The 24,527-nt window shown below is 43.5% G+C and overlaps 2 protein-coding genes across 2 annotated transcripts in view; one reads left to right on the plus strand and one right to left on the minus strand.

Annotated features, from left to right (window-relative positions):
• The window catches only part of LOC121277063 (protein-lysine 6-oxidase-like), a 36,573-nt gene extending 32,503 nt beyond the window's left edge, over window positions 1-4,070 (minus strand). Inside the window, exons 1-3 of the mRNA XM_041185998.1 lie at window positions 2,877-4,070; window positions 2,603-2,711; window positions 1,565-1,702 (exon numbers count right to left, since the gene is read on the minus strand). Coding sequence (XP_041041932.1) covers window positions 1,565-1,702; window positions 2,603-2,711; window positions 2,877-3,615 — 986 coding nt within the window. The 5' untranslated portion in view covers window positions 3,616-4,070. The remainder of the gene's footprint in view (window positions 1-1,564; window positions 1,703-2,602; window positions 2,712-2,876) is intronic.
• The window catches only part of LOC121277065 (zinc finger protein 474-like), a 71,131-nt gene that overhangs the window by 1,339 nt on the left and 45,265 nt on the right, over window positions 1-24,527 (plus strand). The window contains exons 2-3 of the mRNA XM_041185999.1: window positions 271-296; window positions 23,142-23,259. The gene's annotated coding sequence lies outside the window, so the exon portion shown is untranslated. The remainder of the gene's footprint in view (window positions 1-270; window positions 297-23,141; window positions 23,260-24,527) is intronic.

A 24,527-nucleotide genomic window follows, 5' to 3' on the forward strand; every position in this document is an offset into this window, starting at 1 on the left:
TCTTAAGCCCCTTTTAGTACATGAGCAATTTCCAGAAGGCTAAACCTGGTCAAATAGTCCGTTAGCATTTTCTTCTATCTTATTGTGTTGGAACGTTGACTTTTTTTCTAAAATTGTTCGAGGAGAGTGTGAACCTAGTTCTTTATATACATTTTGATAAGTCTTGTACTTTCTGTCACTGTGGTTCTTAATTTATTCTCCTGGCATCATTGAATCTTTATGTTCATTTTTTTATGTATCTTTAGCCCTCTGTCTTTTTTCTTATTTTAGATGACTGATTGTGGAGCAATCAGGTGGTAAGTAGGTAACATTTATGTTATGAAAATGCTAATAAATGTCAGCACTCACGTTAGCAGTGTGAGCAAGAATAATAAAGAAAGGTATAATTTATTTTGAAACAATAAGTGGTAATAAACTCACCCCCTAACACAAGGATGCATGTTTTCACTACCACTGACTGGACTGAAGAAAAAGTGAACAAATAAGACTCAGAAGAAGCAGATGTTGTTTTCAGTGATAAAGACAGATGCTGAAAAGGTTTCTGAAACCACTGCGGGTTATTGTAGGGTAAGTTGAGTCTTTGTTTGGGAATAAGGAAACAAATACATCATTTCCAATAAGTGTTTTTGTGTATACTCACTTAGGTGGAAACGACTCACTTCTAACACTGATATCATTCTACACACATCATTAGGTTGATAGTATCTGACCTCATTATACATAGTGTGATGCCGTATTGCTCAAACAATAACATGAGCTGCAGTTAGATGAACCGTCACTTTATTGGCCTCTTTTTAGTGCCCTGATCTTTTGTGTTTTTTATGTCCATATTATCCAAGCCCTGTTGAATTTGTATGTTATAGTCCTGTGTCCTGACAATGACATTAATAGCTTAATGATCATGTTGGACACTCAGAGAAGTTCTACACTGTTGTAATCTGGAGCAGATTGACTTAGTGTAGCTGTCTTAAATGGAAAAAAAGACTTGCATTTATACAGCACTTTTCATGACCACATGATATCCCAAATACGCTTTTCAGCCAATGCATGGCTTTATTGAAGAGTAGTCACTGTTCATAATGTAGGAAACGTGGCAGTCAATTTGCACACAGCAAGCTCCCAGAAACAACATGATATTGGCCAGATCATCTGTTTTAGTAACGTTGGTTGAGCCATAAATAGTGACCAGGTCACCTGACATAATCTTCCTGCTCTTGTTGGAAATAGTGTTATGGGATCTTTTGAGTCCACCTCAGCATAAAGTCTCATTCAGTACTGCACCGGAATCTCAACCTGGATTACGGGCTCAAATCACGTTAAGCACGCCATGCCAGTGAGGTCCGTCAGTCCCAATGTGCCTCCAGGTGGATAGGAAGAGTGGGTAAGAGCAAATGAGGGGAGAACAAAAAGGAAAACAAAAGGGGGGAAATTGGCTGCAAATATGAGGTTGGCCTTAAGAAAACAAAGTAATCAAATGCCATTAATAGGCTGCAACGAAATCTACACCCCTGTTTGAAACTTCATAATGGGACCAAGCGCAGGTTATCCGGCAGCTCTCACTTACCGATGACAACTGTGCCATTCCCATGAATAACGAGGCCGGCTTGGTAAGAAGTCTGCTGTGCCTTGGTTTTTCACTCTCTGTGGGAATCTTAGCAGCACTCGCATATCATAGTCCCTGACGTCCGCAGAATAGGCTGAACTACAAGGAAACGTTGGAGAGAGAGAGAGAGAGAAAGAGCCATCATCACTGAAGTGTAAACTTCATGTTTATCCAAAACAAACCCCTCTTATTATACTTCAACAGATGAACAGTGACATTTTCAGGCTGTCACTCTTCACCTGCTACAAGCCAAATCGGAAAACCAAGAGCTGTTGCGAAGATCAAAGCTTTGGATGCGTAAAAGCTACTATGGGTACAATTGTAACCCCCTATTTTAATTGTACTTTCACATTAGCTAAGTTCTGGAAAAACCAAGCGAGTCCTCATTCTTTCATATCTTCAATTCTTCATTTCTATCACTTAAGTTAGAAACAATGATCTAAATGCATTCGGTTATTAGGCATTCTGTTAAAGCCAGCTGATAGAAATGCAAATCTTTCAAACATAAAATATGTAGAAGCCCAGAAATGTAATGCCCCACACGTACAGAGAGAAAACACATCCCAAAATGGGGCCGGTATTACTCAAACTAATCCAACCCAACCGCGGAGGTTTCTCAAATGCCGCCTTTCCCTAAATTTACTCCATCAAGGCTCTCTGGCTCTGGATTCAGGCCGGATCCTGATCTGAATTTACAGTGCACACGGTTAACGTTTATACCAAGTTAAACCACTTCACACCCACGCTACAGTTGATGCGCAAATGCAACCGCTATTTAATCATTTTCTGCAACTGTTTCATAGCGTTTCCATTATAATATGGTGCCTGCAATCTTCGACTTTGTGCATGAAATCTGGACGGACAGGGAATTAAATGGTTAAACCTCTTGGGTTGAGAGAAGCTGCAGTTGCAGTTACAACGCGAAGGAAGAAAACGAGTTAACGATGCGATTGTGATGCAAGAATGAGCGGCACATGTTTCTGATTATGTAGACTGTACCTTGCCAAGCAATTTTCCTCTGCAGCGCATCTAAGGTTGTACATGTGCATCTTCTGAACGTATGTTGAGACTTGAATATAGTACGGATCTGGGACTAAATCTGGTAAACCTACAGATTTAAAAAAAAATATGCACGGGTTTAATTCAGTACGGCGTCAAAGCAAACACTGATTCTAAGGGTGTATTTTCAATCAATTAATTGTTTCTATTTGCAGGAACAAAAAAAAAAGCTAGGGTTTGCTTCCTCAATTCTAGCTTTGAGTAACAGGCTTACCATGCTGAAAGTACCTGGTACCGTACCCAGGTCTGCGGGGCCGAGCCCTGGGTCTCTCATATGTATCGTAGTAATTGTAGTAAGGATTGTCATCCGTTTGCTTGTAGGGGTTGTAAGGGTCATCCCCAGCCATGACATCCTCATCGGGAGCCCTGCGACCACCCTGGCTCGACGTGTTCTGGCCAGTTGCAGGGGGCTCCCTGACAGCTCGGTTGGCGGAGGAAGCGGCTGGAGTCACCCGAACTTCTGGCCTCGGCACCCCGCTGGCTTCCCTGCCCCGGGCTCCGGAAGATCTCGGGCTGTCGCCGCCTGTGCTCTGCCGCCGCTGACCGGCACCGGGCCGCCTGGCGCCGGACGGGCGCTGCCGGGATGTGGATGAAGAGGGGCCACCCGGCAGCCGGCCCGAGCGGGCGCCGGAGGTGGTGGCTGAGGTGTCCCTGGTGCTGCCGCTGCCCACCGTGCTGTTGGTGTCACTGTCACTCAGCAGGAAGAGGCTGTTGCTGCCTCTTGAGCCCTGAGGCGGCTGATACTCGGAACCCAGGCTCAACAAACTGTAAACGCGACCGTTGTTTCTCCACTGAATTCGCTGGCGCCAAGGGGCCGCTGCCGAGCTCTCCTGTTCTTGCTGCTGCTGCTGCTGTTGCTGCTGCTGCTGCTGCTGTCCATCGACGTCTCGAACCAGGCAGGTCAAGTAAAGACCAAAAAGTTTGACTAGGTACATTAAAGTTTGATAATTCATCTTGTAAAATCGAGCGAGTTCCCCAGAAAATATTTTTTGCAAAAAAGTCTATATTTCCATCCAATATCTTTTAAATGTAAAAGTCAGCGTAATGCTTCAAAACATTATATATATATATGTATATTTACACGCAGAATGCAGCAAAGAGGATCAAAAGCCGGCTTGCCAAAAGTTGCAGCTGTATAGAGTGCCTCACATTTTCTTGGTACTGTCTGGAGTGGAGAAGGAGGAAGGGATTTTAAAGTTGTGGCACATTAGTAAAGTTACACAACCTGCTCCCAGGCTACTCGCTATTTGTTCACGTAATGCCTAGGAACGTGCAGTTTGACAGTTCCTCTCCATCCCCGCTCCCTTCCTCCACTCCAGCCGACACGAAGGAATTTCATGGCCCCAGACAACCATCCGTTTTGCGGCTCGCCAACTAACCGGTGGGTTGTGCCAAAGTATGCACACACACACACAAAAAAAATTAGATCATCATGAGGAACAGCATGCCGATCCAGGCAAAACTTAATAACACATGGCGCGGAGGTTTGAGTGAGTTAAAGGGGTGCCTCAGGGCGGCTGTGATTGAGGTTTGATCGCTGCATGTGCCATGTTATGTTGTCTTGCCATCAGAAAGTAGAATACCAGCCAGAGAAAATTAGAGACGGAAAACAGTATGTGGCCGTCTTGTGGTTTATGTACCTTAATTTTAAAGCAAACCCCGTTTTACTCAATTTTAAGGGGCGGGGTTGTGTTCTGTAATCCGAAGTTTAGTCTCGTTGAAGAATTTAGCTCCTCATCGATGCCAATGGGCTTTCCATCACTTTAATTTGTCAGCTGTTAATCTTATTCTGTTATTTTTTTTACTGTAAATGCGAATTATATACACATAGATATGTACAAAACGATTCTAAATCTCAATGTATATTAAACATTTTTGATACCTATGAATGTATCCGAAAACATGTATCTTAAAATTGACTGGATGTTAGTTTTTCAAATGGAGAATTCATTACGGATCTCATCAAAGCAAACTTTAGATCACCTCACTTTTAATTAATAATTAATAATTTCTCTGGAATTTGATAAGGAATAATTGGCCGACTTGCAGTTATACTTGAGAAAGAAAATAAATCTGTGATTTGTGATTCTGGATGGAGAGAGGTTTTGCCTGTCAAGTGTGATTATAAATTCTTATGTTTGGAAAGAAAACATCTGTTGCCTTTTGGTGATATTTGTCATTTTCAGACATGGGCGCCTATGACGAAATTATCTAAATGTTGTTCCCCATTTTTAGAATTTACATGTTTTTGTAGGGAGTGCCTGCGTTCTACAGGAACAGAAAATGATCAGTTACAAAATGTGGAATATAATTGGTTACTGTTTATGTCTGAAACTACACTGTAAATAGCACAGGACAAATAACTATCTGGAAAATGCCACACGGGTCAATATTTGTGTCTTCACTTTTGATTTGAATACTGTAATTCAGTTTAAAGAACCGCCAAAATAACCTTTATGAAAGTCATAAAGCCAAGCTGAGGAAACCAGTGCGGTCTCATGTGTGGAAATTAATGACGGAAGATGTGTTTGATTAAAGATGACTAAAACAGTTTCTAGCGGTATTTTCAGAAATTATCTATCTAGACTATATTTCAATATAACATTAGCACTAATAGACAGTACACTTAATATTCTATATTTCCACACTCCTTCAATACAACCAAAAGGTCATTGGTTATTTTATCAATTATTTTCAATATAATTCTGTTAAGATCAATCTTAACAGAAAATACATCTACGACCCTGAAACTCTTGTCGAACAGCATTTTAGCGGTTAAAGTCTCGGGGATACGTGCTCTGCTATAGAAAGGGATTTAGATGGACAAGTCTTCGTTTCTTCGTTAGAAGAAATTCGAGACCTCTCACTGAAATATGCTAACTGTTTACCGTGAATCCCTCAACTTTGTGTCAAAATAAACTCTGTTCAAACATGATCACGCACACCTCTAAGTTAACGTATTCAGCCCCTTAATTTGAGCCACTATCCATCAAAAACCACCTCAATAATCACGAGGATACAGTATCTCTGCGCTGATTTTATAGTAGACCGAACGAAGCAAAATAGTTTTTATTTTTTTTATCTAGTTTGAAGTGAAAATCTGAACCAGTTCCAACCAGTATCTTTCCTCACTGGCTGACGGTTTCATTACATTCCCTCACTCTTACTGGTGTGTTGCTATCCATGTTTGCGCCCCACAGTGTCGAATTCCAGTATTACTTTCCTGGTTGGGTTTCCATTTTGCAGCTCTGCAACATGTTAATCAGACAGCTCAAAATATGTTTTCTTTCAAACACTTCATTTACTGCTGTGCAATCTAACGTAAGTTTATCACACCATAACAACTGACAGTGTTCATTAAACATCCATTTTCAAAATAAGACATTATTATTTGTAACTCTCCAGTAAATGCAAAAACACAAGTATAAGAAGACACATGAAGCGAGATTATTCTTTCCTGATTTTATTCTGGTAATTCAGCGCACAATTCCCAAAGGAATTGGGGCATTTTTGGCAAGTAAATTATCCGCAGCAGTCATTCGAATTTGTACACTCCGGAAACATTTGGAAATCCGTAGTGTTGGGTGATTTGCAACTATATCTGTCTGCAGATACATCCATTTGAGAGCTAGCGTTGTTGCCTTTTGCTTTTAAAAGTTCTAGTAACATTTAATAACTTTGGGTGTTGGTTTCGACTCGTTTGTCACTACTGGCGATTTTTACATAGTTTCTTTTAGATATCCGATTTCGTTGCTGTTTAGTGTGTGCCATCTAGTGTCGGCTGACAGACACACTGTTCCTTCCAAGTTTTAGGTGGAAATAAATCCCACAGGACTAATTCATTAGTGCTTCTACTTTATGAGAGAATGTGTGTTGTTGATTTTCGGTGTCAGCCAGGGTTCTCGCAACAAACTTGGAACAATGCGTTTAATACATTCTTCAGCTAAACATAGTCAATGGAAGTTATATCCTTACTACGTCAAAGCTCATGAAGTCAATCTCTCTGCATCTTCAAAACTACCAAACTGTTGTTATTATGAAATAGCATCATTTATATAGAAATGTGCAGAAATATTACCCCCTTGCCTTACATTCACAATATTGCACTGTTGTCAGGCTCAGGTAGAAAGCCATTATTGTCTGGTGATGAAGTGGAACATTTGTATCTTTCTGAAATTACAGAATTGTTACAGATAGGAAAACCAGTTTGTTCATCTGATCCCATTGATCCAAAAAGAGTCTCTGTTTCCCCATCACACCATAAAACTGTTTAATTTTTAAATAATCATTTGGTAGTACAGAGCTTGAGTATTGCTGAAAAGAGAGACATGCTGCTGAAGCTTTTCATCTTGAACTCATCAGGACAGATTCACAAGAGATCTGGTATTTTTGAAAATCTGTTCTGATGAGTGCAAGATGAAAAGGGTTGACAGGATGTCTCATTTCTGTTTACATTCATCAAGGTGAGGGATGTAAGTGCCACGGAATGGAGCTCTTCCTATTTAAGGCATCTGTTGTCAACACAAACTGGCTATGTATCACACAATCAAGTGTGGAGTAGTACGCCTTATAACCTGCCCTAACAACCCGCTCTAACCTCAACCTCAGGAAAGCACCACCCCTCCCCACTGGCCTTGTTACATAAATGTGACATTTTTAAAATTAGCATATAATTTATTTCATTTCATTTTATATTTATTTGATTTATATTTTCTTCTGCAAGAAACAATGCATTATAGGGATATTAGTGTGATACTCTGCACATTCCGCACCAGTTCTCTACATTATAGGCCACTAAAACCTGAGATCTGCTCAGCCCTCTATCCATCCAACATAGTATTCAGCACCCCAAAGCATCTGCTACTTATTATGGCCCTGAATCCAATGCATACAATGTGGTGATGTGGTTCTGTCAATCCACCCACCATTTAGTCCTCTCAAAGGGGTGGGATCCTTGAAGAATTGGCCAGGGACCCATTCTCAAGGCAGAAAGGACCAGCTCCATTAGTGATTGAGCATAACTGATCAGAATTTAAAGAAAAGGAATAGGACAAAGAAATATTGACTTAGAAATTTGCAAGAGAGGAAAGTAATGAGGAAGGAGATAGGGAAAGAGATGGAGAGAGATGAAAAAACTCAAAATGGAATATAAACTCAGATCACAAGAATTTGAGTTGTTGAGAAGAAGTGAGGCTGACTTAGAGAGAACTCCTCTTAATTTTGATTTGGCAAGGAATTTGCACTCAGTACCTAAATGTAGTGGGGAGGGAGTAGAGGAGATTTGAGGAAATTGTCACAAATCTGAATTAGCCAAAACAACACTGGGCTATGCTCCTACAAAGTGTTTTGGTAGGGAAGGCATTGGAGGTACACTCATCTCTTTCCTCAGAGCATTCATGTGATTATAAGGATGTATAGACTGCTGTAGTTAATGTTTATGAGTTGGTGCCAGAGGCTTACAGGCAGAAATTTAGAAATTTGAGAAAGTGAAAATGCCAGACGTATGTAGAATTTGCCAGGGAAAAGGAAATGGTTTAAATGGATAAAAGTGAAGGAATTCAATAATATTGTCCCTTTGGGGTTAAAGCCTCACCTGGAAGACCATAAAGTTCAGAAGATAATGGAAGCCTCAGTAATAGTGGACGATTATGTGTTAGCTCATAAGATAATTAGTGACAGTCCCTATTTTGGAAGCTTCAAGAGAAACTGGAATGAGAGGAAGGTTGTTGATGAGCAGAGGTCAGACCCTGCTGAGAAAGGGGAAAAAGATAAAGACCCAGACCCTTCTCGGGTTAGTAGAAGTGAAGTTTCAGAGGACAGGGTTAGTTCAAGGGAACTACTTTGTCACAAGAAAGGACATGTGAAGGATGAATGTTGGAAGTGGAAAAACAAACTTGTAGCATTTATAGAGTTGCACAGTGCCTCTCCACAAAACACCATCCTAGCGGATAAAACTTATGGCGTGCAGGTTGTTTCTCCTATGTTTACAGATAGAACGAATCAGGGGAAAGGAAATTATAGGAGTGAGAGTAAAGGGTCCTCCCTTTTGTCCAGTGAGGCAGGCACATCATTGTTACCCTTAAGGATACAGGGGTGACACAGTTACTGAATTTGGCCAATGACATGATTGCCAAGGTATTAGTTCAGGAAATCAATGGAAGCTATTTACCAATGGCTTTGTATAGAGTTAATTTGAAATGTGCTTTAGTTACTGGTCCTGTAACTGTTGGTGTTGTTCCTAATTTGCCTATTAACCATGTGTAGATTTCTTATTAGGAAATTACTTGGCTGGGGATATGGTACTGTCATCTCCAGTGGCTTCAGGAAAGGTCACTGAGGTTGCTGAATCTGAAATTGTCAGGAAAAGCTGAGTGACTTAAAAAGAATCTATGACTTTCTGTAAATCTGCTGTGAAAATTAATGTTTCAATTAAAGATGTATCCACAGGATCAGAAACTGAGCTTGTTAATTTAAAAATGACATTGAAGCATCAGGCTGGAAAGGAAAAGTTAACGACAGTTGGAAATGATGTAAAGCCAACGAAATTAAAAATGCAGAAAAAGTATGAATAAGATGAGGCAAAGCAGCTAGCAACTGTACTCAAAGTTAACGATGAAAAAGAGGGAAAATGTGCTAACATTATAGAGTTGCAAGGAAGGATATGTGTTCTGGAGTGTAAATTCAAACTTCAAAATGAAGAGGCAATTGCTCTTGCTATAGAGGGATTAGACAAAGTCAAAAGCAATAAGGGCATAAAAAACAAAAAAGAAATTAAGGAAATTTGGGAATTAAATTTAAAAAAAATGTCAAGCTTTCCTAGCTGAACGTCGACATAGCCTGAACAAAGTTCTTAATGCAGTTAAAGAAGATTTTACTCAACAGGGGAATGAACTGCCTGCACAAAAGGAGGCAGTGTTAAACTCAGGTCTCCTGAAAAAGAAAACCAAATGTTTAAGTCATGGAGAAGAACGCAAAATTAAAAATGATCCTAAATTGTAAAGGGATGTTTGAAAAGGACTTTTAGGAGTCTACATTGATTGTAAAGGGATTAATTTTAATTTTTGTGGATAATAAATACTGCTCCATGTTATGTGGCAATGCTTGACCTCGCAGCAGTACCGACAGGAAGGAAGTTAAGAAGCTGCGTGGCAGGGAGACACAAAAGAGTGCTGCAGACAAAAGGAGAGCTACAAACAGAGGAACTGGAGCATGAAGGCACAGGTGCAGACACAAAGAAAAAGCAGACAGAGACACAAAGAGGCACACACATAATTCTCGTGGAGAGAAGAAGAAAATCACTCTCAGGAAGGTCAGTTTTTTCTGTTTGTCAAAAAAGGAGAAAGGAGCTCTCTGAGGCATTGTGCAAGCTGGCTGAAAGGTGTAAAATATGGAAAACTGTCTGAATAGCTCAGAGACACTAAAGAGCTGAGTGTTTTCCCAGAAGTGGCCAAAATGTGAACCAGAGTGTTATTGGTTGGCTGGTTGAATAGGAACTCTGGAAATCTACATCATCAGCAATGTTGTGACCTGAGGGAAAGAGGTTTTGTAGAAGTGTGCTGTTCTCGGACAGGACTCTTGACTTGGCTTGACCTGCATGAATAAAAAACAGCATATTGTGAAACTGTGAAGCTGGTGCTATATTTGCACAGGGAGTGATGCTAATACTTGTGGTTGCATAAAATGTATCAAAGATGCTAAAGAGGAGGGTGTTTTCCCAGAAGTGGCCAAACCATGAACTAGGATGTTATTGGTTTGTTGGTTGAAAAGGAACTTTGGAAAGCTACATCATCAGGACTATCACAGAAAGGGAGAGAGCATTCATAGACGTGTGCCTTGTTGATGATAATCATATCTATGACACTTGAAGGTATCGGATAGGACTCCTAACCTACCCTGTTTGAATAAAGAAACACATTTGTGGAACTGTGCAGCTATGTGCTGCCACACTTGTGTGGGAAATGATGCGAATGCTTGTGGTTGCATGAGACTATCTTTGTTGCTTCATCTGTCCAAAGTGAAATTTTTCTTTTATTTGAAGTATAATTTGCTTGTTAATTTATGTGTAATTTGCATTGATTCTGATTTGTCTTAAGGTAAAAGTTACAATAAGTTAGTAATTTATTCATTTGTGGGTCGTTTGGTGATTTTAGTTATTTTGGTTTATGTCTTCCTCATGGGGATTGCAACAGTGTTTCCATGGCAATTTTGTGTGCCCCCAGGGAGCTAGAAATTTAGGAACTGATCTACAGTTAGAGGTTTGCATTTGAAGTGGGCTCAGAAAACTCATTCCTATCCAGTGAGGCAGGCTTAGATGCAACATAACTGTTAATTGGGCATGCTAAAAAGATTCATCTTTGCTGCCTGCACTTCACCAAGAATACATGTTTGGAACTTGGCAGCTTTTACAATCAGGCCTCCAAATCTGTAACAGTTGGGACAGCTCTGCTTGTAATACAGAAAGTCAATACTGACTTGAATGCACATGCCTCTGGCTCCTTTTCAAACTGCCTCATTTTTCAGAGATCAGATGGCATGTTGTGCACCAATGCATATATCAGATTATCAATGCAATGTCTGTCAGGGCAAAAAACTTTTGTCCATCATTCTCTTAAGGACAAAAACCAGGAACAAAAGAGAGCTTTTCACTTATTTTCAAAATGACTGCCTGTCCAAGAAGCTAACTGATGGAAGCCATGTGACCACATAGCTCTTTTCATCAATTCTATGGCTTTTATGAATGGGAAAGCTTCCTTTCCATCAAAGTCTGGATTGTATTTGACCATCAGAAATATTTTTGCATGAGCTTACAAGGCTCTTGAATAGTGCCACAATGCATTTATTCGACACCTGTCAACAGTGACGTCATTATTTCAAGGCGTTCTGTCCTAAGTAGTTGGATCTTGGGCATTAGGTAAGCTGTGGTTGATTACACTAGCAGTAAATCTAAGAACTTCAGTAGAAAGAAAATATAAGAAGAATAATGCCACCATAAGGAACCATACGGAACGTGGTCTAGACAGGTCCAGAGTATCATGGGAACAGGAATAGACCACTTAACTCCTTGAACCTGTGTCACCATTGAATGAGATCATGGCTGATCTATAACTTAACCCCATCCTCTGGCCTTGGCTCCATATCCTTTTAGCTAAAAAAAAATCAACTGACCATGCTCCCATAATAGATTCTTTTGCATGCCGGCCCTCGAGTGTATCAATCCTGAAACTTAACAATTGAGTTTCAAGTTTGTGTCATGCCCTATAAAGGAATGTTGTATTCATAAATTTAAACATGGACTGTGCTTGTATGGAAGCCTCTAGAACTTTATTTATTTAAAAATGGACATGGATGAACTGTTAAGATGGCTGCCAAGGGGGTCAGGTGACCATTGGGCAACTTCAACCCAGACTGTCAAGCTTCCAGAAAGTTCCAAGTTGAATCATATTGGGTGGGTGTCTCCTCCTTGAATGAATATGCCTAAACAGCGGTCCTTTGTGGAAGTCACACCTGCCTTTATTTGAAGCTTACTCCAATGCATACAGTCAATGGATTCCTAGGGTGGAATTTTCCCAGAATTGCACTAAGTGAGTCGGTAAAATGGAGTCCTGCCCGCCAACAAAAATGGCAGGTTTTCTCGCCATGTCATCCTGAGCCTGCCTCATTATTTATTCATTCCTAGGAAACATGCAGTTTCCATGGCGAGCGGGCTTTCATTCACCCGCCCGCCATCACCCCACTATTGCAATTCGCCGGCCACCATCTTTAAAAGGCAGCCGCCAGCAAAGTGCTCATCGCTACCAACTCACCACCGCTGCCCGGGAGACACACAGGTCATCAAAGGCAAAACGACTGCAGCACCCCCCCCAGCTTCATCAATGGGTCCCTTGAGCGACCGCTGGATGCCGTGGAGGTCCACCGGGATGTGCTCTACCCCCGCTCGGGCCGCAGGATGGGCAACAAAGTCACCAACCTGGCTTGGGAGGCGGTGGTCAGTGCAAACGCCCTGCAGAGGGGGACAGCCACCCAGTGCTGCAAAAGGATGAATGATCTCCTTCGTTCCACCAGGGTAAGTCATTCTTTTCATCCCTCCCAACTCACACACTCACAAACCCATCACACATCCACAGAGCCCTCACTCACTGCCAGTGCAAAGGACATCACCATTCACTCTTTCACACACAGCTTCATTGTCCTCATCCCATCCATGGAACCACTCACCACCCACACAGGCCAGGCATACTTACCTGGCAGGCGTCCTGATACACTCTCCTCATCTCTAACCATGCAAGACAAACTGGCTCACAACAGGAAGGAAGGGTTGCAGACAGGTAGAGGGATGCCAGAGATCAAAGTTCTGACAGAATTCGAAAACACCCCTATTCAGCTGGCTGGCGATGATCGGGACCGGTCCTGTGCTGACGGTGAGGTCAGTGCTGCTCTACCAAGTGAGGATCCAGCAGTGCAACATCCATCAGACATGGGGCGAGTGATGTGTCCTGTTTCACAGGCCACTGCCCTGCACTAATTATCTCCCCTTGCTTTTACAGGCACATCTGCCAAACAGACGACAGAGTCCATGACCCAGGGCCTCCAAGCAATCCCCGAAGAAACTTCTTAAGAAGAATCTGAAGGCACCCTCCCTGAAGTCCCGTCACAGCACTCACTCATGCAGTCCACCAGCGCAGAGACACACATCTCGGTGGGACCTAGCTTCAGAGGAGCCTTGGGATCACAATCTGGTGAGCACATCACACTTTCTGATCCATAGCAGGCGGAGGCAGGGACTTACCAGATCCCCGGCACTCGGAGGACTGCTGGAGGCCAGAACGTTGCTGAGTCCAAATCAGATGACGAGCCCCTGGACTTGATCATGTCACAGTTGCTGGATCTGCAAAGGCAAGCTAGGGAGCAACAGGAAAGGATGTCCGCTGCACTCCTCAGATTGCAAGGCACAATGGAAAAATCCATCCGTCTTCAGACTGAGATGATAGCGCCGGCATTGCAATGCACTGAGGTTAACACTGGCAGGATGGCGGCTGCCATGGAGACCTTGGTCCAGGACGTCACTCCTGTACTGCTGCGTGGGCTTAACTCCATCACTGATGCCATAGTTGACCTCCAACAGTGTGTACACAAGAGGGGAGCTGGGCAGCTCGATCTCACTCCAGCTACACCTTCCGCTCATGGAGTCAACCAGGTGCCCTCAGGCACCCATACAGAGGAGGATCAGCAGGTGCACGCTCTGGGGCCATTCACCCAGGTGACTCTGGGAGTGACTGGCTTATCGAATCCTTTCTTCCTGTGACCTCTGCAGCTCCAGCTTCACAGGCTGAGGAGGGTGCCACTGTCACACAGCAGGACCCCGATAGCAGGCTGGGGCCCTCCAAGTCTCGGCTCTCCAGCGGAAACCCGCCAAAGCAAACACAGACCTCACAGTCAGCATGCTGCCTCCACCTCTGCTGTGCATGCTCGGGGAGCACCAAGACGTAGCGACAGGGCTAGGAAAGTTAGGTAAAAGTAGTTGCACAGCCTGGACACGGGTGTTGATCACTTGCACATACTGTTCACTATTGTCAATAAACTCCTAAGAATGTCACCCTGCCTGTGGCTCCTAGTGATGAGCAGTGTTCTTGTCACTCAGTTGTGAAACCTTTCTGCACTAGATAAAGGGCAGGTGTCTCAACCCTGGGTCTCTTCCCTGTGCTCTGTGCAGCCTTCAGGCCACAGTGATGGTCCAGCCTCACACTCCCTGGAAACGTTACTGATACCTGCACCTCAGTGGTGCTGGTCATTGCTGCCAGAATGAAGTGGGCAGGGTCACAGAGTTCTCTCATTCTCTCTGTGTGGTCTCAGCACCTATAAGGTGAGACTGGCCCCCATCACACCAGCATCTGTGACCAGTGATGCTGTGCACCAGCTCCTGAAGGGCTGAGGTGCTGAAGGTGGACACAGCATCAGATGCATCTTAAGTTTCATGGCTGTGTCTTTGAGATGGCCCTGACCACGGAGTGTAAGTAAGCTGCCTCGGCCAGACAGGAGTCAGACATTCTCAGAGGCTATGTGAAGATCTATGGAGTGCCCTCACTGCATATTGTCATCATACTCCTGCAATTGAGCAACTATTAGGGCCTCCACTGCATCTCCATGACAGGAGCATTCTCACAGAGGGTGTTGACGCTGCCATAAGCCAGACTGGAGTCAAACGTTCACAACTGTGATGTGAGGATCTATGGGGACACCTCACTGCATGTCATCATCATCATCCTCCACAAATCTGGCAGCTGTGAAGGCCTCCCAAGCTCACCTGCCTTGTCTAACCAGTGCGAGAGCCTCATCCCCGTCATTGTCACCACTGAGGACCCCCTCACTCACATCCCCATCGGTGTCCTCCTCATCAAAGGAGACCTCCAGCTCCTCCATCTCCTCCTCAGCCTGCCCCTCTCCCCGTTGCAGCGCCAGGTTGTAAAAGGCACAGCAGACGACCACGATGCATGACCCCTTCTGCAGACTGTATTACAAGGCTCCACCAAACCGGTCTAGGCACCAGAACCGCATTTTCAACATCCTGATGGTCTGTTCCACCAAGTTGCGAGCTGCTGCATGAGCCTCATTATAGCATCACTCTGCTGCAGTCTGAGGCCACCACACAAGTGTCTTCAGCCACGGCCTCTGTGGGTAGCTCTTGTCCCCAACGAGCCAGCCCTGCAGCATCTGTGGACCATGGAAGACTCCAGGGATCTGCGAGCAACTCAGGATGTAGGCATCGCACACACTCCCTGGAAACCATGCGCATACCTGCAGGATGCATTTCTGGTGGTTGGGTACCAGCTGCCGGTTCAGTGAGTGGAAGCCCTTGCGGTTGATGAAGTCCACCAAGTGCAGCGACGGAGACCTGAGCACCATGTGAATGAAGTCCCGAGATCAAGCTGAATCCAATGACCTTTGCATCCTGGCTGTCCCGGTCCCAGGTGAAATGCACAAAGTTGTGTGCTATGGAGAATCTGGCAACCGCGGTCTCGTGGATGCATTTGTGGGTGGGGGATGTGGAATCCCACAGAGACTACCTGTGGAGCACTGAAAGGAGCCACTGGCATAGAAATTGAGCGCCGTGGTCACTTTCACAGCCGCTGGTATCGATGTCCTCCATGTACTGTTGGTGCCAAGTCCTACAGTAAGTGGCAGATGTGAGCCACCAGGTCCCTGGACATGTGCTGTCATCAGTGACACTGGTTCTCTGTCATCTGCAGGAATGGCAGGCGGCGTCGATAGACCCTGGGTGTCACTAGGCGCCGACCTGCCACGGCTCACTGTCATTTCTGGACAGCCCCTGCTGCCACTTCTTCATGAGGTTGCTTCTCCCGCCTTTGCACAGCCAGGAGCCTCAGTCGCTCTCTCCTCCATCTTCTACAGTCTCTGTAGGCCACCAAGCATACAGCTGGGTCACCAGGATCCACGATCCTGACGTGGTCCTCCTGCAGCATGAAAGGAAGAGACATGGCTATACTTAGCACCGTTCATGGCCCTGTGTGACCGCTGGTCACCCTCCAGTTGCCAGAGATGAGCGCTCTGCATGGCTGCTCTATCAACCTGCAACATGGGGGACACTGGCCCAAACAGGGATGCTGAGAATGCAAGGGGCTGTGGGCGCCTCCAGCAGTGACTGCTACATGGCCAGCGTTGGCGAGGAGATTGTACAACGTGTGCAGCCCAACTGCTCCACGGTCCAATAAAGTGGTGGCTGAATCGAAGTCGGTGTCGGGGGGGGTGGGGGATATAATCTATGGAGTGCTTGGTGGGCCTTTGGTGCCTCCATGTTGTTTGCATGGGTGGGCAGGCTAGGAGCCTGACCCCAATCATATCACTGTGGCTGTACCTGATCTGTCTCAGTTGCAGAGGTGTGGTCAGTTTATACAAGTGTCCCTAACGCGTGGCCATTTCACTCGATTACCCTGCCCTCCCATCTTGATTGCCTGTGCGCGCGATGCAGTGCCAGGGCAGCACTTAACCCCCCCCCCCCCCCCCCCCCCCCCCCCCCCCCCCCCCACCCCCACGGGCGCCCCCGAGGTCTGTAAACAACGGGCGAGGATGCTGCTGCTCATTCACCTCAGTTCCCCCAAAACGAAAGCCGCCAAATGCACACAGCCTGCGTGCTGGTGTGAGACACCTCGGCGTGCTTTCCTGCCGACATGGACGGACAATACGGTGGGGTTCCAAGAGCCGGGCAGGATGGTCTTTTAATTATATGCTGATGTATTACCATTAGCTCCCCGACAACTGATGGCAGGAAATGCCGCCTCCCATCAGCAGCTGAGCAGGCGATCAAGACCCGTCTTCATGCTGTTGTGCAGCAGGTCACACCATATTTTCCGCACATGTCACCCATCACTCCCACCACCAGCCGGGCTTGGAAAACTCCGCCCCTAGACTCTACATCCCCAGGTTTGCACTGTAACAAAGTAAAGCTGATGAGGTCAGTTATCCACAAGTTAAGCGGGAAAGATCACCATCTGTCTTCTATGGTATATCAATGGCCATGTGACTGAAACTGCTTCTTTAATACCGAAATCCCCTTTATCCTAAAACTCAAAGGAGACCTGGGGGCGGCCTGCAGAGCAGCACCGATAAGACAAAAACTGCAGAGAAAGGCTGTGCCACCTTTGCCTTTTAATAACTGAGAGGATTAAAAGCCCTTTAAAAAGCCTCCCAGCCAGATTTCAAAGCGTTGAGTTCACCTGTAAAGAAATTGGACTTCCTGATACAACAGCCATAAGTGCCTAACTTCACAACCAGCTGAACTTTCTTCTCATAGAAGGAATCCTGCAGCAAGTTTGAAATCTGACCCCAGTTTACTGGAACTACAATTCAAGAGTTGGAAAAAGCTTCCTTCTTCACTGGTTTTGCAAAGACAGGCAAAACTGTTAAATATTCTCTCGGCTTATACTTGTAGAAGTGTACTATTTTTAATTGTATCTTTCTTGAGTGTGTGTTGTGTGACTGACATAACATTTAGATCTTTTGGGGTGAGTGTGCGAGTAAGTAATCCTCTTTCTTTAAATCCACAAAGGTTTGTGCTGGTACTTTTACAATTGACCACATATTAACAGGGGTTCGGAAACACACCCATTTACATTCTCAAAAATAAACCACACTGATTATGGACAAAAGAGAAGGGAATGGGGTTTTTGGTTTATCTGTCCTCCCCTGTCCATAACATTTGCTTTCTGCTGCCAACTGTACTGATGCTTGTAGCTGCTTCATGTTGTGAGGTGGAAGCCCACATAATCCCATACTGCAGGCTGGAAACATGAAAGGAAGTAGTGTTTATTGCCATTGGCCAGACAGTTCTTAAAACACATTTCACTAAGTAAAATATTTTATGCTCTGCTGGTCTAGTTTTACTGACGGCAGATTTTGTAGCACATTGATAGATGATGGGAAAAGGTAGCAATTAGGATACTTGGCTGGAGATGCAGGTTGACTATCTGCATGCCCCTTTCCTAATTGATGTATTGAGTGCCACCCCATAATCTCCAAGTTTAATTCTTCCAATTAGGAGTTTAGATTAGTATACTGCTACCAGTTGCTAAGCCTCTTCCTTTGGTTGTGGGATTCCTATTTCTGCAATTATAAAGACGCTAGTAAAATGCTGGCTGTTTCACAAGCCCTCCTGTTGCTGTGCTATTGGCCACAGTGTCTCCCAAAACATACCATGCATAATAGGAGCAGCATAATGTGCAACTTAAAATAAGGTGCCAGCCTGGTGAATCTAAAACACAGGACTGCATACATGCTAAACAACAGAAACAGCATAGAGACGGACCTGAGCTATCCAACTAATAATGGATCAGATTAAAGCTCTGCAGTCCTGTTTGAATACGGCTACAACACTGGCATCGACATGACAAAGTGAAAATTTGCTCAGGTATGTCCTATCCACAAAAAGCAGGGCACATCCAATCTGGCCAAGTTACCACCCGATCAGTCTACTTCTCAATCATCAGCAAAATGATGGAAGGCATCGTCAATAATGCTATCAGGCAGCACTTAGAAACCAATAACCTGATCACTTATGCTCAGTTTGGGTTCTGTCAGGACCACTTGGTTTGAGACCTCATTACAGCCTTGGCCCAAACATGGACAAAAGAGCTAAACTCAAGAGGTGAGCTGAGAGTGACTGTCCATGGCATCAAGGCAACATTTGACTGAGTGTGGTATCAAGGAGGCCTAGTAAAAACGGGAGTCAATGGAATCAGGGAGAAGACTCTCCAATGGCTGAAGTCATACTTAGCACAAAGGAAGATGGTTGTTGGAGGCTGATCATCTCAGCCGCCAGGACATCACTGCAGGAGCTTCTCAGGGCAATGTCTATAATCATTCCTCATAAGACCAAAAATGGTAATGTTCATTGGTAATTGCGCAGTTTTCAGTTCCATTTGCAACCCTTCCGATAACAAAGCAATCTGTTCCTGCATGCAGCAAGGATTGGACAATATTCACACTTAGACTGCTGTACCAAGTGATATTCATGCCACCCAAGTGGCGGGCAATAACCACCTCCAATTAGAGAGTTTAACTACCTGCCCTTGACATTCAACCACAGCACCATTGTCGAATCCTCCCACTATCAACATCTTTCAATTTCCCATTCACCAGAAACATAACTGGGCCAGCCATATAAATACAGGGATTACAAGATGTTGGGTATTCTGCAGTGAATGACTCAGCATCTGACTCTCCAAAATTTTTCCACCATCTACAAGACAAGTCAGGAGTGTGATGGAACACTCTAACCTGGACAAGTACACCTTTAGCAGCACTCAAGATGGTCAACAAATATCCCCTTCCTCAATGATGGGGGAGCCCAGCATGTCAATGCAAAAGATAAGGCTGAAGCATTTGCAACAATCTTCAGCCAGAAATGCCAAGTGGATGATCAGTCTCGGCCTTCTCTGGAGGTCCTCAGCGTCACACATGTTGATCTTCAGCCAATTCAATTCACTCCATGTGCTATCAAGGAATGACTGGATAGTGCAAAGGCTATGGGTCCTGACAATATTCCGGCAATAGTACTGAAGATTTGTGCTTCAGGACTTACTGGAGCCCTGGCCAAGTTGTTCCAGCACAGCTACAACACTGGCATCTACCCGGCTAATTGGAAAATGTGGAAAATTGCCCAAATATATTCCAATCAAGAAAAACAGCACAAATCCAACCCAGACAATTACAGCCCCATCAGTTTACTTTTGATCATTCAAAATCATTCAAAAAAAGCATTCCAGAAATCGCAAGTACTTCAACTCTAATTAAACACAAAAGCAACAGTTCAGCAAGAGGTTACTTTACAAACATTTGCGAAAAGCAAAATTCCTGGATTTTTAAATGGCGAGGTGGGTGATGATGTGCAAGAATCAGATTTAGATGTTCATTTGTTGACCATCACAGTAAAGTGACGGAAAGGGTCATCAACAGTGTCACCAAGCGGCACTTGCTTAGAAAAAACCTGCCCATTAATGCTCGTTTGAGCTCCTCCAGTATCACTCAGCTCATTACCGAGTGTGGCATCATGGAACCCTGGCAAAACTGGAGTCAATGGGAATCAGGGGGAAAACTCTCTGTTCATTGGAGTCATACCTAGCATAAAAGAAGGTGGTTGTGGTTGTTGGAAGTCAATCATCTCAGTTCCAGGACATCACTGCAGGAGTTCCTCAGGGTGACGTCCTAGGTCCAACCATCTTCAGCTGCTTCATTAATGACCTTCCTTCCATCATCAGGTCGGGAGTGGGGATGTTCACTGATGATTACACAATGTTCACTTGTGACTCCTCAGACACTGAAGCAGTCCATGTCCAAATGCAGCAAAAACCTGGACAATATCCAGACTTAAAGCCGCCAAGTAGCAAGTAACATTCTCACCACACAAGTGACAGGCAATGACCATCTCCAGCAAGGGAAAATCTAACCATTGCCCCTTGACATTCAATGGTATTACCATTGCTGAATCTCCCACTGTCAACATCCTGAGGGTTTCTATTGACCAGAAACTCGACTAGTCATATAAATACTGTGAGCAGGTCAGAGGCTAGGAATCCTGTGGCAAATAACTCACCTCCTGAATCCCCAAAGCCTGTCCACCCTCCATAAGGCACAAGTCAGGAGTGTCTTGGAATACACTCCACTTGCCTGGGTAAGTGCAGCTCCCACAACACTCAAGAAGCTTGACATCATCCAGGACAATGCAGCCTATTTGATTGGCACCCATTCCATAAACATTCACTCCCTCCACCACTGACACACAGTGGCAACAGTGTGTACCATCTACAAAATGCACTGCAAGAACGCCCCAAGACTCCTTGGACAGATCTTCCAAACCCATGACTACCATCTAGAAGGACAAGGGCAGCAGATAAATGGGAACACCACCACTTGGAAAATCCCCTCCAAGCGACACACCATCCTGACTTGGAAATATATTGACTTTGTTTCATCATCGCTAAGTCATAAGCCTGGAATTTCCTACCTAAAAACACTGTGGGAGCACCTTCACCACAAGGATTCCAGTGGTTCAAGAAGGCAGCTCACCTTCTTTTCAAGGTCAATTAGGGATGGTTAATACATTTTGACAGCAGTGCCCACATCCTATAAATAAATATTTAAAAAATGCAGCATGCAAGCAGGTCATATGGATCAACCACCTTCAAAGAAAGATTTTGTTGAAATGTGAAGTTGCTTCATTCATGAATATTCTCGCTGCCTTATGATGCCTTAAGATGGGCCAAAGAAATTTCTAGTCATGAGCAGGTATCGCATGTGAGCTTACAGGAGGATAAGTTGGAAAGCTGCATTGTTCCCATACAAAACCAGAACACTGGAAAGAGTTAATTTCAACAGACACTAGTACTGTCAAATTTCTTTGAGGTGTTAAAAGTTTGCATTGGCAAAAATGATTCCCTGACTTAAGAAACTGCATTTATCTGCTGACTTCTGAGGAGGTTGTCCCTCCAAATCAAAAATAGAAATGATCCTCTGCTTTAACTCTGAGCATAACCTTGAAAACCTTGTTTCTAGTCCATTGATAGCTTTCAAAAATATAACAGAAACAGCTAATAAATTGTTCACTTTAATAACAAGAGAAGTGCATATGCCCCATTACCTAATATCCCGCTTCTAATGGACTCCATTCTCCCAGCACACTTTACAATCAGTGCAGAGATTGCTAAATGATTATTTAAATGAGACCAAGTGTCTCTCTTTATGAACCTACAATGCTAACATAAAATCATCCCTATAATCTTTCCTGTACTTAGGTGTCTCGCTTATTTGGCTGTTGGACATATGGAAGGTGCTAAATGCATTGTTGCAAATTTTTTGTAAATACATCACTGAACATTTCAAGACAAAAGACCAGCTGTTCCACTGGACTTGCCCTATATTGTCACCCCATCTGCCTGTCACCATCCACCAGCCACAAAGTCTGTTAAGAGAGGCAAAATCTTAGGCCAATTTAAAAAAAAACTCTGGGAAATTCCTCTCTGATTCCAAAGGTGATCAAACAAGTACTTCCAATACCTTGCTTCCTGACATTTGAGATTGTTGTCCATGCTTAGGAACTCATTCAGCTCCTTTTTGAATGTTTGCAGTGAAACCCTTTCAAGTACAAACACATTTCCATCTGTTCCTATTCAGATGAAGTTATATTGTTTCATAGTTTGCCATTGTGAGATTTGAACTCTCGATCTTGGGGTTATAAGCCCAGTACCATAACCACTTGGCTATTTAGGCTAAGCCCCAAATTGTTAGTAAAAGGCGAAAGATTTATACGATCTCAGTACATGACCGAAACTAGTTTCAAAGGTTGGCAACCCTTTGCTATAAGAAGTACCTTCTATAATTTAACTTAGTTCAAAGTATACATTTGAGTTACCTTGTCCTCTCTAATCTGCCCAGCTCAAATAACATATCTACATGGACTAAGCTGAGTCCTTCTATTGTTGTAGGACAGCAGTCAAATCTCCTCAAAGTTCACAATTTTCTAGTGCAAAAGCTCCAGTTGTCTAAGTTTATTGTGATAACTGAGGGCTTTCAAACTAGGTATCAATCAATAACCTTCCTCTAAAACCTTTCCAAAAATGGGAGCCTTTGAGCCACCATTTGGAAATCCATTTCAAAGACAGCACTTAGCAAAGAGCCCATTTTTTTTCCCTCCACAGCAGCCTTGAGCTATGTTACTTAGTTGATCACATTTTTCAACAGAGAGGAGGCAAGTGGAAGAAATTGAGAAAAATAAGCAGGTTAATGAATAGTTTCATGTACAATTTTTTAATGCATAGCTGCCATCAATATCAACACTGGCCACTAAGTAGCGCTATTGTCTTTTTATGTGGCTTGAATGTGGAGTGGATTTTGAAATTTTGAGCATTTAAGCATCTATCTATCTCTGTCTATCCATCTGTGTCTATCTATCTATATCTTGTTTTCTAAACAGGAATTTTTGAAGTCACAATGATGTAATTCACCTGAATATCATCTTGTGTGGACAACATAAGCTTACAGCCTGCAGGAAAAGGTTTCTATCACCACTACAGCTATTTGGCCTTCTGGTGGTAAGTATTATTTTAATATTTACTTTTGTGGTTTTGCAAGCATGTTAACATGAGAAATCACGAATACCACAGGGTTATGGGGAAGGAAAAAACATCTAAACCTGCAATGAAGTATAGGTCAAATGAAAAAAAAGTTTTTCCTTAAACTTGCATTTGATTGCTATATAAATAAATACCTGGATCCTACTCCAGTGAGGCCATGCCTCCCACTATAACCACAATGAAGAATGTTGGTAACCACAGTTTTCTTGCTTTTTTCTTGGGTTTCCTTTGCCAGTTTTCTCCCACTGCTAGCTGATTTTTGCTAAATATGATTACATCAGTACAAGCAGTCTCTTCTCTACTTCACTCAACTAGCCATTCTTCATTTGGACACTGGATTTTGACTATCAATAGCTGTTCATTCTGGGGGAAGTGGTCATCAGAACTGTTCTTAACACATACGCATTTTCCAATAAAAGGCACAAATATTATAGAAAAGTCAGCTACACTTCATCTAATCAGCATCACCTATTGCAGGAGTTAACATTCAGGACATTTTTGAGGAGTGACTTCCGAAGCCTTGTGCTGAACACCGAAGATTTGATTTTTGTAAGGCCTCACCGACAGTGAGTGAAAATTGCAAATTCGGGAGCACAAACACCCAGAATAGAGTTGTTGCCCATGTCCCAGGCAGAAACAGCTAAAAATAACTCCACTTGATTAGGACTAGTTCAGTGCTAAGGGATTCTAGAAGAGAGTTGCAAAAATAATCAACATGGATCTTGGAGATGACTATGCATTCATTGCTTTCAGAGAGGAAAGGGTGGTTGGAGTTGAGGCAATTGATGGGAAGAGCAAAGGAGTCAACTTTTGAAGAGGGGTTTGATGATAGAGCTTTTAGAAGGACAGTGGACAGTGCTAATTGGCTCACCATGTGCATGCTAATAGAAAATATTTAGCTTTATTCCTTCAGAAGTCTGCCAGGCTAATTAACATAGATTGACAAATTTCACCCCAACTATGTCCAAGCCATCAATACTAGCCGTTATCAATACACTTGGTATCAATAAGTATCAGATAAACAAAGCCCATATATAAAGAAGATACACGTTTCCTGTCTAAGACTCTTGTACTAGTCAGCATAAGATCATAAAAAATAGGAGCAGGAATAGAGCATTCGGTCCATTGTAGACTGCCAATTTGGTAAGGTCATGGCTTATTTGATTGTAGCCTTAACTTTACTTTTCTCTCCATCCCCATAACCCTTAACTTCTTTGTTGATCAAA

Source organism: Carcharodon carcharias, chromosome 4, assembly GCF_017639515.1.
Source record: "Carcharodon carcharias isolate sCarCar2 chromosome 4, sCarCar2.pri, whole genome shotgun sequence".
NCBI lineage: Eukaryota > Metazoa > Chordata > Chondrichthyes > Lamniformes > Lamnidae > Carcharodon > Carcharodon carcharias.